The sequence below is a fragment of the Nycticebus coucang genome, chromosome 1 (assembly GCF_027406575.1).
Source record: "Nycticebus coucang isolate mNycCou1 chromosome 1, mNycCou1.pri, whole genome shotgun sequence".
Classification (NCBI taxonomy): domain Eukaryota; kingdom Metazoa; phylum Chordata; class Mammalia; order Primates; family Lorisidae; genus Nycticebus; species Nycticebus coucang.
The window spans coordinates 89,347,981-89,366,641 of record NC_069780.1 but is presented as its reverse complement, the minus strand read 5'-3'; the positions used below and the strand labels follow the sequence as shown (position 1 = coordinate 89,366,641).

At 35.2% G+C, this 18,661-nt stretch overlaps 1 protein-coding gene across 4 annotated transcripts in view; it reads left to right on the top strand.

Moving 5' to 3' along the window:
* Window positions 1-18,661, top strand: part of FSTL5 (follistatin like 5) — a 778,095-nt gene that overhangs the window by 242,646 nt on the left and 516,788 nt on the right. For all 4 annotated transcript variants that reach the window (XM_053583841.1, XM_053583826.1, XM_053583835.1 and 1 more), the window contains exon 4: window positions 26-274. In XM_053583841.1, coding sequence (XP_053439816.1) covers window positions 26-274 — 249 coding nt within the window. The remainder of the gene's footprint in view (window positions 1-25; window positions 275-18,661) is intronic.

Genomic DNA, 18,661 nt, shown 5'->3' with positions numbered 1-18,661 from the left:
CTTTTTTTTTTTTTTTTATCTCCAGGGTTTCTGATTCAGGATGACCCTTTTGGATCTTGTGAAAATAAGTACTGTGGTTTGGGGAGGCACTGCGTTATCAGCAGGGAAACTGGGCAGGCAGAATGTGCCTGTATGGAACTTTGCAAACGGCACTACAAACCCGTGTGTGGATCTGATGGAGAGTTCTATGAAAACCACTGCGAGGTGCACCGAGCTGCTTGCCTGAAAAGGCAGAAGATTACCATTGTTCACAATGAAGAGTGCTTCTTTAAAGGTAAGTGCAGGGTGATCCTAACGTGTCGCCCTCCTCTGTTTCTTTCTTATTCTCAACTAATGTCTTTATTTAAATTCTAGCGCACTTTTATATTAACAAGTGTTTTAAAAGGATAGGAGAAAAAAAAAAACTCAGCTTCATTAAACTGATAAGCAATAGTGAATGGAAATTTACATGGATACAATTCTGATATTCAGTTATGAGAATAAAGCTGGCCAAAATATGACTTAAAATTTAATATAGCTTCCAGCATTGCACCATATGGCTTCCCAATCAGGGATTATCTTAGGGACACAGGGTGGCCAATTCAGTCTACAGGCCAAATCCACCCAGTGAAAAGCACCTGGAGTGGAATTGAGGGAGAATGAGTGCCAAGCCATGCTGTGATAACATTTCATTACTTCCTGATTAGAAACGATGCCTTCCGTTTGCACCACATAACTCAAATTATGTGAAACTGGCAATTGCCTGCTGTAATAACTATGAAACACTCATGCTAAACTTAATTAGTGAATCTTAGATGACAATAGTTCAAGATTTTAAACTGTCAGTATTTATTTTCATTTCATGGACTTGAAATCATTTAAATTTCATTTTATTTCATGTACTTGATATCGTTACTTTATAGGAGATCAGTAATTTGATACATTATTTTAACATGCGCTATAAGTACGTGGTAAATCAGTGACCAGCTTTAAGTCGTTTACATATGAATTTGTTATTATTTGCTTATAACTTGGGGAATGTTTTCTTGTTCAGAGTCATGACTCAGACTGATTTTTTTTAGTTAAATATGTAGCTCTCCTATCATTCTAGTAGGTCAATGGTCAATATGATTTCTAATCTTTGGTCAGTTCTATTTCCAAGTTTCTCAGAATATGTCTGAAGTGGGTTTACACTTAAAAACAGGGTTGACTGTTTTATTCCTTACTTGAAATATGGCTGAAATTTGATGTTCCAATACTTCATTCATCTACCTATAAGGAAAATTGTATATTTAAAAATATATTTCAAAGTTGATGGAATAAAATATTATTTCCAGGGTATTAAAAAAAAAAAGATACATAGAGCTTTTCAAATGGTGCAAAATGTAGGCTTTGTGGCTACTAGAAACCCTTTGAAGTAACTGAAGTAAAATTATATGAAGAGTTCACTTATAGTGCATTATTTTCATCTTAAATACACATGTAGAGAAATTTATGATACTGGATTCTCTTCTTTTAATAGAAGAATAACAGATGGCTTTGGTTTCAAATTCTATTTACTTTCTTTTTTTAAGCTTTTTAAAATTAAATCCTAACTGTATAATTGTGGGGTACAATGATCTGATTTAATATACAATGTGGAATGCTTAAATCAGACAGATTAACATAACCATCATCTCACTTACTTATTTGTTGTGGTAAGACATGTATGCTATACTCTTGGTAGTTTTGAAATGTACCATTGCATTATGAACAATAGGTGAGGTCCCACCAAATATCCTCCCTCCTCCTGCCCTCCCTCTCCCCTCCACTCTCCTTCCTCTCCCCTCCTTTCTAGATTATGGTTGTTTTATTATTCATATGTATGTGTAGGTGATGATATGTTGGTAGTATAATAGTATTGAGTACATGGATGCTTTTTATTTTCCATTCTTGAGATATTTTACTAAAAATGTGGTTTAGTTCCATCCAGGTAAACATAAAAACTGTAAAGTTTCCATCCTTTTTATGGCTGCATAGTATTCCATGGTATACATATACCACATTTGTTAATCCATTCATGGTTTGGTGGGCATTTGAGCTGCTTCCATAACTTGGCAAATATAAATTGAGCTTCAATAAACATTCTGGTGAAAATGTCTTTGTTGTAAAATGATTTTTGATCATCTGGATAGATACTAGAGGAATTGCACGATCAAATGGTAAGTCTACTTTTAGATCCTTGAGTATTCTCCAAACTTCTTTCCAAAAATGCCATATTAGTGTGTAATCCTACCAGCAGTAGGAACATTTGAAAACTTTGACTTATCATCAGCTTTCTCATTGACTTAGCATAGGTTAATAATATCTTATACCATAAATAGAGTAAGTGTTATTTATTAGATCTATAACCTAATGCCATTTCACAGCCCCACTCTCCCCTCCCAGGCCTCCCACACCCATATATCTATAGGGATTGTGAAGTGGGTATTTACTGCTTTTAAATTCTGTCACGTTTTCCTCTATGATATATAAGAACTAAATTTAACTTTCAAATACTTAGTCTTATCTCATTTTGACATTTTAAAGCTATATCATTTTATTTTTGTTTCAAGTTGTAAAATAAGGATTTTAGTTTACAATTTCATTTGTGTTTTCTGTGGATACATGAATACTTCATTAACAGTTATGAACAAAATATTCAGAAGTGACAGGAAAAAATAAGAACATGTTACTAGTTCAGATGTTTCTTCTGCCCAAAGGATGTTTAAATATTGTTTGAGTGATTACTTTCCACTAACACCTTCTCTTATCTTGTCTATTTTCTCAATATCTTGTTTTCAAATGTGAAATGTGTTATTTTTATTACTTATAAAATATTGAACAGTGAAAAACTTATTTTACAACTATTAATTTCAATGTGTTGATTTTTCTTTCTCAATTCTTCTTCTTTTTTTTTTTTGGCAAAGTCAGGATGATGGAAAACTTTCCATTGAGTATCATAGATATATATAATTGGGAATAAAATGTTCAAGAAAATACAGCTGAAAATTGTTCTCTATTAGTTTGATTTATCTTTCACTTTCAATATTCTTTGTGAACAGAGCCATAGATATTTTAGAGATCATCTGAAAAGTTATTATTGATTAAAATTTAAAATAAAATGAAAAAGTGAAAAACTTTGCATGTTACTATTTATGTAGTTATGTGAAAAAAATGTTCAGATGGCATCACAAAAAATAAAAGAAATTTGGCACTTTCCAGCACAATGCAAAAAGTGTAAGTAATTAACAATGTTGCTTGTTTGATGCACATTATGCAAAATTTAAAGAATATCTTCACATTTATTATAAAGATTTAAATTAATTCAGTGATATGCAATTTGTTTGTTTTAGTTCAAGATACCATCTAATGTAGCTATAAATTATTTTTCGGTCCTGTGGTTACAATGGCACTTCACTCTGTGTGTGTTCAGGCAGACACTCCACAATTCACATCTTCCTTTATGTGAAAATAATTTTAAATACTTCTTTCTTTAAGTGCCTCTCATCAATATATGAATTTCTAATAATTTATATAATGCTTTTCTTTTTTTTTTTTTTTTTTTTGTAGAGACAGAGTCTCACTTTATGGCCCTCGGTAGAGTGCCGTGGCGTCACACAGCTCACAGCAACCTCCAACTCCTGGGCTTAAGCTAGTCTCTTGCCTCAGCTTCCTGAGTAGCTGGGACTACAGGCGCCCACCACAACGCCCAGCCATTTTTTTGGTTGCAGTTCAGCTGGGGCAGGGGTTTGAACCCGCCACCTTCAGTATATGGGGCCGGCGCCTTACCGACTGAGCCACAGGCGCCGCCCTATATAATGCTTTTCTAATGGTGTACCTTGAAGTCTGGGCATGAGTTGTGATTACATTTTTTCACTACTTTTTGTTCTTGGACATCCCTAAAGAGCACACAATTGATTGCCACTTTCTTGAATAGATTTGCTCTCCAGACTTGGTTGGACTAAAATTCACAATATACAGAAAGAGTATTAGATTAGATTATAGTTTGAATATGTACTCTGAATTAGATATTCAGCTCCAATTAGTCATCAGAATTATAAACATATAAAATAACTTATAAAGACAATTATATATTGGCCTACTATAAAATTGTGTGGTCATGGTGGAAATTCCTGAATGGAAATTTTTTTATTTATTTTTAACATGAATCCATATTTACTTTCAATGCCCATAACAATTTTATATAGTAATATAAAAAGTGGCTTTATGGTCAACTCAAACAACTGGTTCTTGTTTCCAAAGGTTCCTTTCCAACTATTCAAATAACTTATGTCTCAGATAAGGCTTCCAGGCTGATTGCCATTATTTTAATTGTAATAGTGTGATTTTAAGTTCCTGGAAATAAGTGTGGAAATAGATCTGCACGTAACATTTAATGGTTGAGGATAACAACTTGGTTGCTTTGGGGGACAGTGTAGGAGGAAGCTAAAAGATGACAGGAAGCCGTATCATAATGGACACCACAAGTCAGAACAATAAATTAAAATTCTTGGCAGACTCATCCAAAAATAAATAAAATGGTCTCATTAGTAGATCAGTTAAGTAGAAAAAAATTTTCAAGGGTAGTCATAAAGTATTTCTATATTTAGATCAGAAAAGTCAATAAGACCTATTTGTACTTGACCAGCAGAGATGGAAGTGGTGGTGGTTTCAATCAAGATGACAGTGTTGGTGGTAAAACATTGTCAGACTGCCTAACATGATTTGCCATGGGTTGAATGTTGGGTTCATGATAATTAAAGAAACTAGCTTTTGGGGAATTCATTTACTTAATAGAAAACACCAATGCCTCCCTCATTTGTACATGTCTGTGAGGAGAATATGCTTATACATACTCATTTAAGATTAGCTATATCTGACTTTTGGACCAGAAAAAGAAAATGGCATTTGTGCAATTGGATATGAGCCTGGAAATCAAGGGAAAGCTCAGAGCAGGAGATGTACATTTGTAAGAATATTGAAAAAGGGACTACGTCAAGGGACTTTATAGTTAACATAAAGTAAAGTACGAGTGAAGACTGGAAAGAACAGAGAGCTGAGGACATAACTCTGGTGCACTTCAACATTCAAGAACTCACAGTGAGGAGGAGAAACAAACCAAGAAGACAAATACATTGTCATCAGCAATATAGGATGAAAACCAAGGGAATGAAAATACAAAGGAGCTGAGGAAGAAAGTTGTAGGGAGGACAGAGTGATGGGATGAGTTAAATGTTACTGAAATCAAATCTGATGAGGATTTGGGAGCAGAACACTGATTGGAAAGAGTAAGGCCATGGTTGGCTTTGGTCAAAGTTGGTGAAAGGGAACATTCTAGATGAGGAAATGAGATGCAAGCATAAAAAGTTCATTAGATAAGTTTTACTCTAAAAATGGATTAGATATGTGAGTATTTATTGGGAAGGAAACATTGATGAAAATAAGGAAACAAACAAAAATAAAATTATAAGGCAAGAGAAATAAAAGGTGTTTTTAAGACTAGAGCCCTTGGGTGCATGAGGGAGGATGGAGCACAAGTGGCAGATTAAGGTTTTGGTAAGAGTATGGATTCTCGATCCACTAACCTGAAGGAAAGGAAAAATAAATGCTTTGGGGTGAAGATATCTGGGCAGATTTCACGGTATACAAATGTGTTATTCTCATAAGATTGGCTGTATTTCTCAACAAAATAAGAAATGAAGCATTAGTTGTAAGAAACAGATGTGAAGGTTTGGAAATTTGTGGAAAGGAAGAAAATTGTGAAATAAATTAACAGAGAGGGAGAAAAGACTGGGGGAATAGAATACGAATTCCAGCAGCGCTGAGAGACCGTGTAATACCACTGCTCACAGATTTAAAGTGAGAATGGGCTTTCACGGCTATGTATTTTTCTCTAAATGGAGTTAACTGCATAGATTAAGGCATTGAGTAGTTGAAGAATTGGGTTGAACCAGGATTTTTATTTTTCTGGAAAAAGCTAAACTGGAGAAATGATCCAAAGCTTTATTTTCCACCTCTCTCGGGGGCAGTATGATGATGTTTCTCTGCCTTGCTGTAGATATTTTAGTGCCCAGACAGGTCCTGGCAGGCACCCTCCACCTCAGCTTGCACATAGACCATAATGCACTCCCCAGCAATCTCCGAGAAATTACATTATATAATTTGGCATAATTTGTTGATGCTAGCATTCAGTTTATATCCTTGCCTCTTAGGTAAAATCATTAGTGATGAAATACAGTTAGACTGGTCAGCCAGGCCATACCTTTCCTAGGTATCTAGAAAGCAATGTTCATGCAGATTTATAGTAGCTGTTTCCAACTTTGGTCAATCAGTAGTTACTAATGTGGGCATGGTGACAAAGTATGCAAAATTCATTTACTTAGGACAAAAAAAGATTATTGACACCAAATAACTCTTGAAAACATGGTATGAATGGCCAATTATTTTGAAACATATCTAATACAATATCACTTTGTTATTAATTCTGTAGGCAAGCTGTAAGTCAACATTGCTGACAAGAGATAGTGCTGAGACTGCACTTTGACAAATGGAACTGCTTTAGTATAAATTATTTGAAGTTTGAGGCAGCTAAAACATTTGCTAACTAACATTTCCACAGTAAAACATATTTCATTTTAGTGTTTGTTTTAATTAATCTGGCTTCCAAACACGATGGAATATAGATTGATTTAATCAATGTGGGTCTGGGCCAGGTTCTTGACATTGAATTCAGTTTTTTGAATAATTTTTCATACAGAGGAAGACAGTGCTGCTAAAAAGTTAAAAAATTCATGAGCATTTGATGAATTTAATTGAGCATTGGTATAATTAATTGAAAGGAACAATATTACACATTAATTAGTTTATTACTTTTATAAATTCACTAAGTGCTATATGCTTATCAAAAAGATTCCGCATAATAATTTATGTACAGAAATGACTTATGTACATGTGCATATCACGGTTAGGTAGCTGTGAGCAAGTATGATTTTTTGACAGCTACTGATAATCATCTGGTGACATGTAAACATGTGGCACATACATTCTTACAACTCTCTCCAAAGATGGAGATATAACAGAGTTTCATTTGACGGAGATGAGTGGTTAAATGAAGAAATTCATGGCCAATGATTTTTTTCATCTCATGGAAAGGGAATCTCACTCTTTTAGTTTAGATTAACATCTGTCCCTGATATTCTATGTCAAAACAGCCTTTTTTGCAAGTAAAAAATTTTCCCATAGTATGTATGTGCCATGCTATATCCAATCATTATCCCTGGACATGCAGTTTATTCTCTTGACAATTTATGAATATTGGATATAAGGTCCAAATCAAAAGAGATGCACACCGATCCATGAGAACCGTATATAGGAACAACTAATTTAATTAAATTCAGAAAACAGCATAGAAATTGGAAATCAAAGGGAATGTGTGAAGAATTGATTGCACCTTTCATCATGCATGTTAACAGGCTGCAGCTTGGAAAGACACCTTGTATCATTTAATAAGTAGGCAGTGTGACCTAATGAGAAGGCTTATCTTCAAACTTACAAGAAGATACTTGTCATTCCACTGTCAGATAAACAAGTGAAGTATCATTAGCAACAGTGTTTGCATGTGCAGAAGTTCATGCTTGTAGTCCCAACTGCTCGGGAGGCTGAGGCAGGAGAATAGTGGAAGCCCAAGAGCTGGAGGTTGCTGTGAGTCCTATGACGTCATGGTACTCTATCGAGGGCAGTAAAGTGAGTCTCTGTCTCTACAAAAAAAAAAAAAAAAAACCTAAAGAACTTAGTACAGAGTATGGCAGATTTTGACTAAAGTGAATATCATGAGAAGATGAACATTTGCAAGTTCCTATTTGCATTGCGCCTATGTGGTGCATTCATCAGCTTCCAAACACACAGAATATTAACCATAGAGCTCTAGCTTTGAGGCATTACCTATTATGCCCTATAAAACTCACATTTTTTGCATATACTCACATTTACCTATTTTTAAAGCCAATTCATCTATGTAAATTATGTACATAAGGCAAAAAAGCTGATTACGATTTAACTTTTTCTTGAAAAATGTCCATAGTCTCATATCAATTGTATTTTTCATGAAGTATGAAAGAACATGGAGGTTTGCATGCAGTGTGTTTTCTAGTATTCAGAAAAGTAAGTATGGCATTTGCTGTGATGATCATCGATAAAACAGAAGAGTGGGATTTGGGGGTTTAATTAAATTTATGACAGAACTACTTTCAAATCCTGGGGAAAAATTCGCCTAACTAACAAGTGCATGTTTTGGTCTTTAAAGATTTCAACAAGTGGAAACATTTACATAACACATTGGCACGATCTCCATAGCTCAAAAATAGCTACTGTGTGACACTGCAACAGCTTTGTTCATTAATTCCGTAGTAAACATGCACACCAACTCCTGTAGAAATTTGTCACCGCGGTGTCTACATCTACTGGAAACAGCAGGCATGGAAGCAAGTTCCATTTAAATATATCTATAAATATATGAAAGAGAGATGACTTTGCCCTTTCCTAATCATTTACACATCAGAATACTACACAACATAAGCAGAGAAATACGAATCTTATCTAAACATCTAGACATTATCTTACAAACAGCATTTGCTGTATTTGACTCCAGGTCGTTGTTCAATATTTATAAAATTTACCTCCAGATACTTAACTTAGTTTGCAGAGGAAGATCTCTTCCCCAACCCTGACGCTCCCTCCCCCACAAACAGGGACCCTGCCATTGCTCTGTGACTCCCAGAGGCGGTTAGTGCTGACAGAGACACATCCTTACACTGGGGCTTTCGGAAGAGGCCCAGGTATGGTCTCTGACTTTGTTTACACTGCGATTTCCTGAGTTTGTTTGTGAGGAAAAGCTCAAGAGGACCAATGTGTTAAGTGCATAAAAAAGTCTTTCTTCCAACTTTACTCCCAATCAAATTAGAGTGAATGGGGTAATATGTGCCTGCTTAAAACTATTTCAAAAATTTGCCTTTTTTTTTTTTTTTCTTTAACCAAACTACTTCCGAATCCCATTGTCCTTGTGGTTCCCGTGCTGCCCTAGACCCTCCCCAAGACTGGGGTGATTTCTCTACTTCATTTCACGGATAACTAGTACGGAGGAGGAAAGCATGATTCTATTTGTGCTATCAGAGAGAATTTATAGGATTTGACTTTGATAATTTTCTTGGAGGACTTAGATACATCTTTCCTTCAGGGCCTTCAAGAGTCTTTTCCTTTCATTTATCATACCATTTATGCCTTTTGTATTAACAAGAGGGTAGAAGTTTCTATTCTGAGTATTTATCACAAGTTGAAAAATGTTGGGCTCTATGCCAGCATAACAGATTACTACATTGTTATCCAAAGCTGAAGCCCAAAGAATCTTCCAGGCTCAGCCACAAACTGAGCCAAGAAACCCTTCTCACACCTTCCTCCTCCTGTCGTTTTATGTTGAACGTTCAGTGTTGTTACTGGTGTAAATCTCAGTCAGCACTCTGCAGGTCTGATCCCTCAGGATTGCTTAGCCTTGAACGTCAGTGGCAGAGGTTATGTTCTCCATTCTTAACTGCTTGTGAATCTGCAGAGTCTTCACATCAGCAGAAGAAACAGCATTTGGTTCCTAAGTGTTGGTCATAATGTTTTCCAAAATAAAGGCAGCTCATTGGCTTTATGGCAAGTTTGATTTTAAAAGAGAGATGGCCTGGTTCTTTGGCTCCTTGCTTGGAAGAATCACAAGCAGGGCCGCTGTGACAGTGATGGCAAACACAAATCATTTTCTCCTAAGAAGCTTCTTATAGTGAGAGAGGAAGCTTTACAAAGAAAAGCAAAATGAGAATGTCTGCCAGGAGGAGAAACAGGTCTGTCTCCACTAGTGGAGAGGACACCGGGGCCTTAACTCATCTCTACTTTATGTTTATGACTAATGATACGCTAAGCAGGAGAATATTCTTTACTTTTCTTAGAAATAGGTGGAGATTTCTTAGAAATCCGGACCCTACCCTGGTCAAGTCCAGGGGTTGCCATGGCAATTGTAAACTGTCACGGTTCTGGTGGGTGTGATTTTTTACGGCCCACAAGAGGCTGAGAAAGACAAAAGGGCCTGTTGGGTTGGTTCCGGGCATGCTCCAAGCCTGCAACGCCCTGTACCCAAGTTCTAGTCTCCTACTGCTGTGGGTTAAGGTCTAGATAGGTGTTGGTGGATGTTCATTGGCCTCCTCAAGTTTGCTCCCATTCTGCAGTGAAGGTGTTAAATCATTGGCCTATCACCCTGACCCTGCTGTCTGTCCCTAATGCTTTATATTCATGTATCTAAAAGACGCCAATGAAGGGACTCTTCCTCCAACACGGTACATCTGTGACATTGGTAGTAGCATCTCTAGGTATGCATAAAACGTTTGATTACTCTAAGTACCACCTGTAGAATTTGAAATTGTCTTACAGATACGTTTTATTCTCAGCCAAAGACGATACTGCCTAACATCATCTGTGCCATTTCTATATAAATTAAGTCATTTAAGAAAATGTAAAGGAACTATAATGTGAAAGGATATCTTCTATAAAATGAAAATTACTCAGGAAAATAATTTTTCCTAGTTTACTTTAGAAGAAAATGAGGTTTGTAAAAGCACTGTTCCCAATAGTCTATTACTAAACTAGGTGTATAATAATAAATCCATGATAGCAGGCAGTATTTAAGTAACTCATAAACATAAATTCAGGAAAAGTAATATGCCAGGTGTCTGTAAAGTTAGTGTGCAGTTTAAAATGAAATTAAATGAAAAATTAAAATTAAATTTAAAATTTAAAATTAAATTAAATTAAAAATTAAAATTAAATGTTAAATTGCACACAAACTTTATGGACATCTTGTGTGTGTACATGTATGTGTATATATGTATATGTGTCTCTGGGGATATATATGTGTATATATACGAGTGTATGTATGTGTGTGTATATATATGTTTATGCACACACCTTTATATGAAACAAACATTTATAGTAATATTTTAATATTTTTTTCAAATATCATGACAAAGATCAAGGACTTTTTGAAAAGACTGACATTAATGTTATACCATTATGTCTTTATACTTACTTGCCTGAGTATCCAGTGATTTTAATGTAAAATAACAAATTAAGTGAACAGGTACATTTATATTGGTATTAATTCATATTGGTATTAACACATTTATATTTGTAGTAATCATTACTATTTTTAACATTTTCCTTTATTGAGTAAAAGTGTAGGAATATTTTGTAGGTTTTTGTGTTTTTCTTACTCTTTTTGCTTTTCTAAGAATATCAACATCTTTTAGGATTTGAGTACCTGCTGAATATAAATCATGATCTTACTTCTTAAAAATAAATAATAAAAGATTTTCACATAAATTGATCACTACCAAGCACTGTTTTCATAATTATTTAGAATGATGATTCAATGACAAATTTTCTTATTCTAAGAAAAAGTGAATGGGATATTTTACATGTTATTTCTTAGCATTAGTCAGAAGGGTTAAATTTTGAGGAAATGCAACCTTCCCTTTGTAATTATCAATTTCTAAAACACTTGAATAAGTGAAATTCTAAGGCATTTTAAGAATTGATCTGCTTGACTCCTTAGCTGTGTTTCAAGATACAATATCATCGCATTTGTGTTTTGCACCTGCAATTTTATTGCTAAACTTGATAATTAAGTGCCAAGGCCCATGAATTTGAAAGTAAGTCCCAGAATGATGTTACTAGAAGTAGCACCATTTTTGTAACTTTTGTAACTTTAGGTCTCACAATTTTTGGTGCCTTTACATAATTAAAACAAGGATGAAGACCTGAAAGATTAATCGGGGGTGCAGACGAACACCATAAGGGTGGCCAAGGACAAGCAGAGTCTCTGCCTTTCAGTTACGTAGTGATTGATGGGGGCGTCTTATGCTTTTGGAGAAAAAAGACTAAATACTTTTGGGAAATCCATATGCCATTTCTGTTAGAGGGTCTTGGACTTGGTGACACCAAAAATTCTCCATGGGCCTCCATAAAAAGCTAACATCTTGTTTGGGGGAAAATCCAGTATGATTTTTGCAATTGAGTTATCTGGCTTTTGTCAAAAATTAAAATTAAAGAATATCTTAGGGTATAAGGTGTAAGATTCATGTTGTATGTCTGTAATTCTTAAAATATACATGTTATTAAAGTTCTAATGTAACTATAAAATTATTTTGTTAATCTATAACTTAAATGGAGTAGGAGTGGAGAACAAAGAGATTGATTTTATATAACAATATTTGAAAAAATACTTGAATGAAAAAAATGTTTCTCATTTGTCTTACTTTTATGAAAGAAAGGTGTAATGGTTTTTGATGAAGAATAGAAAAGGAGGGTTTTTAATTATTTCGTTATATCGGAAGGAAATGAAAATTATGTTTGAATAGAACAGCTGGGTCTAGTCACATCAGTGGGGTATTTTAAAATTTGTTAAAAGTGATGGCACATACAATGGGGAGAGTAATTTATCAAAGACTTAATAATATGGCTTTAAAAAATGAATGAATAAATGGCATAAAAAATGTTAAAGCTTGGAATTTGACATCCTGTGTAATAGCACTTATTGAAGAAATTTCATCCAAAAAAGGTTTAAAAGTGTTTTATATAGTCTACCTTCAACTCTAGCAAAAGCAGCCTTACTGTGCTGATTAATTAGATCTTATAGTCAAACATCTAAAAACAATCACCAAAATCTTAATAATGGTGGGAAAGTTAGCACAATGTAAAATAGCAGATATGAAAGCAGGCAAAGATTAAAAATACTCACAAAACTTGCCCTTTTGAAAATTATTTAAAGGAAGTGTTGTACATTAAACCCTTCATGCTTATTTTAAAAGGACACAAATTCAAAGAAAATTTAAAAAAATAAAACACTGCTATATTCGAACTTGGTTTTATTGCTTTTATTATTAAATTGTGTATGTTGCCCTGCTTAATACCTTAGCACATTACTTATTTAAAAAAATCAAACATCTCTCTTCATCACTGTAGCAAAAAGAAGATAGCCTGGCTTAATTTTATAACTATTTAAAAATTATGTCTGTGCAATTCTCCATTTTCAATTTACTGAACTAAAATGAATATATGCTTATTTGTTAGATTAAGTATCATATCATTTTAAATATCAAACTGACATTATGGATGTGGATAAAATCTTCCCTAATCTAATTCAGAAGTAGGCAAAGCATAACTATAAATAATTTACAATATTAAATTACTCTTTTTAGGAATTGAGAACAATTAAGTATCAAAAACGTGTAGCAAAGTATATGTAGGTAAAAAATTGAACAAGAAAAGAAAATGAGATCCAAAATATTCCACATATAAACTCATTTTTTTCTCTCATGATAACACAATATTTATTTATTTATACATACTAATTTTGTAACATACTATTGTAGCCTTTATTATGAAACATTACTATATAGTGAAGGTTGTTAATTTACCGAGGCTGGCAACTGGTAGTATGTTTACATCAGATTGTATCTTTAGGGGATTGTGGTAAATTGATTTCAAGGAAAATCAACAACACTGTAGCTCCAAACTATATCCACCACTTCCTTTCTGCATTTAAAACAAAGGAACAAAAAGAAAAAATAAACACAATAACAAATTTTGGAATTATTTCAAATTTACAAGAGATTGCAACAGTAATACAGATTATGTATGCACTCTTCTTCCAGTTTCCACAAAGCTAACATTTTTATTTGGTTTTAATTTATATAAGCAAACGCAGTCCTACTCTTGTTTTTTCTTACCTACATAGCCATTTCAAAATGTGAGTGATATTTATCAAAGACAGATAAGATTAGTTACCCTCTTTCTCAAAACACCCAAAATGAATCTTAAAACCTAAAACACATCTCCTAGGGCCAACAAAGTAGATTTCATGTGATCTGGCTAACACTTATATCTTAGACATCTCTAATGACTGTCCCTATCTGCATACTCTATTGGCTGATAGAAATTACCTCTCTTCAGCCTGACGTGCTGGCTCATGCCTGTAATTCCAGAAATTTAGGAGGCTGAGGTGGGAGGATTTCTTGAAGCTTAAGATAAACCTTGGCAACATAGCAAGATCCCATCTCTAAAGAAAATTATAAAAATGAACTGGGGTTGGGGATATTTGGGGATACATCCCAGCTACTCAGGCAATGGAGAAAGGAAAATTACTTAAGCCCAGGAGTTTGAGGTTGCAGTGAGCTCTGATGATCCCACTGTACTGTCTAGCCCAGGCAACAGAGTGAGGGAGACCCTATCTCAAAAAAAGAAAAAAAAAAGTATTTTTCATTCCCCTTTTCATCAGTCCTAAAACAAGCTCCAGCTCATTCCTTTAAGGCCATGGTTTTGCACTGTTGGTTAGTTTGTTCTCCAGATCTGCAGAAGACTCATTCCTTCACTTCATTCAGTTCTCTGTGTCCCCTCGCCACAGGCTTCCCTCTGTAAAATATCTTCCTATATTCTCCTTCCAAATACTGACCACTACCAGAAATGTTATTAATAATTAATTAACGTCTTCTGATTGTTGTCAGTGCTTCCTATTCAAATACAAATTCAGGCAAGGAAAGGGTATTCTTTCTTATAGACCATCTGTACTCAAGAGTTTGGAATTGAGGTAGCAGCTCAATAAATATGTGATAAAAGAATAAGTAATTTTTTAAGAAACCTTTTGAAACATCTTAAAGGAACAATAGTAAAAGTAGTTTAGAAAAACAGTCTCAAATTATAAACAAACAACTGAATTTACTAAATAGTTTGTAAAGTACAGGAACTTACTTAAACATGTTTAAATATATTTATAGTCTCCTTACAATAAAGAGTTGGTGTTTTCTAGTCAAGTATAACCATGTAAGTGCCACAATTCTGTTAATTCAATGTGTTGGAATCCTCTGTTTCAAGGTGTACACAGACACCTCTGCAATTACTTTATGTCCGCACACTGCTATTTTTAAGGGTTTCTTGTTTTCTGCTTAGAATCCTGGTATTAGCCACTTGTTCCTGCTGCTCTTGGTGCTTTATTTCCCACAGGATTTTCTGCGCCTAATGTTTCTTCCTTCTTCAACATTACGAGCTTGTTCAGATACTGTGTAAAGCTAAGGTGTTCTAAGCTCACTCTACAGCCTTGATTTTCTAGTCCTGGGCTTGGTAACACGGTCACTGAATACAGTCTGCTGTGTGCAGGTTGCTTTGGTGTTTTCTTCACTCACGGTGCTTGGTTTATTCACTTGTTATGGGGCTGAGGGGAAACATCCCTGTTCACAAAGAGTTCACTGAAAAATCAATCCACAATTAAGGCAGATTAATAAATCAAAGAGGTTTACTTACCGTGAGCATGGGGAGAATCACAGAGTGATTTCCCAGTATCCCAATGAGGTTCCAGAAATGTTTATACCCTCCTTGTAGAGGGGCGAGGGACATAAGGAATATAGGTAATTCTGTTTAGGGGAAACACATAGTTGCTAGAGAGGATGAAGGGATGGAGGAGACAGGCTGAGCTATAAATTAACCAGAGACAGGTATTAGGTTTAAAATGGTCTGGGCCAGGTCTGGTTGCATTCTTCATCATCTTTCCTGCACTAGTTTAAGGTAATAGGGGAGGGAGGGGAAGTCAGTTGTTCCTTCCATGGGTCTCTCTGGTTATGCAGACAGAGGCAAAGCCTCTTTCAGGGGCCTGTTAATATCTAAATGCCTTTAATTCAAATACTCTTTATACCAAGGAGTCATTTCCTGAGCTCCTTCACTGTCAACATATATTTATTGTCTTTATTTCTGTTCCCCCCGCCCCACACACACACACACACACACTCTACATCAAAATGGCATTCCATGAGATCAGGGATGTCAGTTATTTTTTCATCCCTATAACCTAAAATCCTAGAACAAAATCTGACATATAGCAGGTAATAAGTAAACCAGCCCTAACTTAAGCCACTGAATGGTCAGGAATAGAACAGTTTCCAGGAAGTTCTGCTAATAGTGAGAGAAGAATTTTAAGCCTTTTGATGACACCTGTGTGTAAATACCTGGGGTGATGTAGCCTCTGTCCGTTCCCTGCCTGTCTCCTCTACATCAGATTTACCCCTAAGCAGGCATATTCCCACGTCCCCAGAGAACTTCTTGTTACTTTCCCCCACTAACAGTATTTTCCACACAAGTTCAGTTTAGATCCCATGGTTGACTAGTCTCTGGTTGATATAGTTGGGTCACGTCCATCCCTAATCTATTGCTGATTACCCCTCCAGTGATTCCAATTTCTCTTCTCCCTGCCGCGTTCTTTTTTTTTATTGTTGGGGATTCATTGAGGGTACAATAAGCCAAGTTACACTGATTGCAATTGTTAGGTAAAGTCCCTCTGGCAATCATGTCTTGCCCCCATGTCCCTGCCGCTTTCTTGGTCTCGGGAATCGAAGAATGAATTCACACCCCACATGCAAGAAGAAACAATAGAGCAGTCGTTTATTAGAACATAGGAAAGCTCTGATATGAGGACAATTAATGACCTAGTACATGGTGGGGGGTGGGAGAAGGGGAGAGCAAAGAGAGGGAAGGAGGGAGGGATGGGGGACTTGATGTGTGACACATATTTGGGGGACAGGACACAATTATAAGATGGACTTTACCTAGCAAATGCAATCAATGTAACCTGGTTCTTTGTACCCTCAATGAATCCCCAACAATAAAAAATAATAAAATAAAAAAAGACAAGAAAGCTGTCAATGCAGTCAAAGGGGTCTGGAACAGTAGCCTCTGCAGCTCTGCTGGTTTGGGGCTCTCCTGCCTTGTTTGCCCACCCAAATCTCTTGGCAATCACCGATTGGGTCCTTCAAACCTAGCTGGCTTACATTGATTGGTTCTTTTAAACCTTAACGCACTGCCCTCTATTTGCTAGATTTTTTCCCCAATGCTTTAGAGGGTCCCTCCCCCTGGTATGCCCCGCCCAGCAATAGCCAGTGACCAATGGCTGCACAGATCACACTAAACGAGTCCCTCCCCCTTCTCCCACCTCCTTTCACAGTCCCCACTTAAAGCCTTCTGGATTCTGTCGCCAGACCTGCTTCAAATGTTGACGATGGATTTACTTCTCTCAGGACCAGACTATATCACGAGGGAAGAATTTCTTCCCAAAAAAACAACTGTAGTGTTGTTACTTACAGAAGGGGGATAAAGGCTAAACATTGAAAGTCATCTAACTACAGAGGATATACAGATGGCATGCTTGGCATTTTTCATTAGGAAATTGCAAATATAAACAGAAGTGAGATAACAAAGCACATCTTTTAAAATGGCTAAAATAATGATAATAAACAGACAGTACTAAATACAGGTGAGGATACCGGATTTTGACACTTTCCAGTGAAGCTAAGCTTAATCTTTCCATATAATCTTGATAACTCATGTTCCTAGATATTTACTCATTTGAGTTGAAAACTTAAAGTCTACCCAAAAACTTCACTCTCAACTGTTTATAGCAGCTTTATTCATAATTTTTTCAAGCTGGGAGCAACCAAGATGTCTTTCAATGGGTGAATAGATTAAATAAACAGTGATACATACATATTAGAAATACATGTATACATAATATAAATATTAATATGGTATAAAAATATACTATGTAGTAAATTAATATACTTAAATACACTTATATGCACATAAATGACACATTAAATATATTTAATTTTTATTTGAATATGAGCTATCAAAACACAGAAACTTATAAAAGAACTAAATGCATATAGCTAAGTGAAAGAAGTCTGTCTAGGGCAGCGTCTGTGGCTCAAAGAGTAGGGCACTGACCCCATATACTTGGAGTAGCGGGTTCAAGCCTGGCCCGGCCAAAACTGCCAAAAAAAAAAAAAAAAAAAAGAGAGAGAGAGAGAGAAGTGTGTCTGAAAAGGCTACATACTGTGTAATTGCAGCTACATGAAATTCTAGAAAAAGCGAACTATTGAGACAGTAAGAAGACCAGTGGGTGTCAAGAGTTTGGAGAGGGATGAGTAGCTGAAATTAGCTTGCATTTAGGGCTATTCTACATAACTATTCTACATAATATTGTAATGGAGAATACATTAATACATTTATAAAAACCCATAGAATTGAACAAGACAAAGAGTGAACTTTAACATTCACTATAGACTTCAGTTAGTAATATGTCATTATCAGCTCATGAACTGTAATGCATGACCACTCTAAGTCAAGACGTTAATTACAGGGGTATTTGTGGTAGTTTGTGGGTATATGAATCTCTATATTAGGTGCTCAATTTTTCTGTAAACAGACACTGTTCTAATAATTCAAGTCTATAAATTAACCCAAAACACAGTTTTTCAGGATATCAATTACACAAATCACAGCACAAAGAACTTAGGAATTTTAGTGACCTAAAAGGAAGATAAATGTAAACAATGTATTACTTTTGGAACACATAAATTGCTTCATATTCTCTTAATTTCTTAGTATAAATATACAAATTAAGCAAGACATATAATTTATTTTTCAATAATAATTTTGTTTCATAAACATTATGAACCAATTTAATTCTGAAATTAGGTTTCTTCCTCATTTTAATGATATCTGATATTAATATATATTTACCATTTGAAAAAGA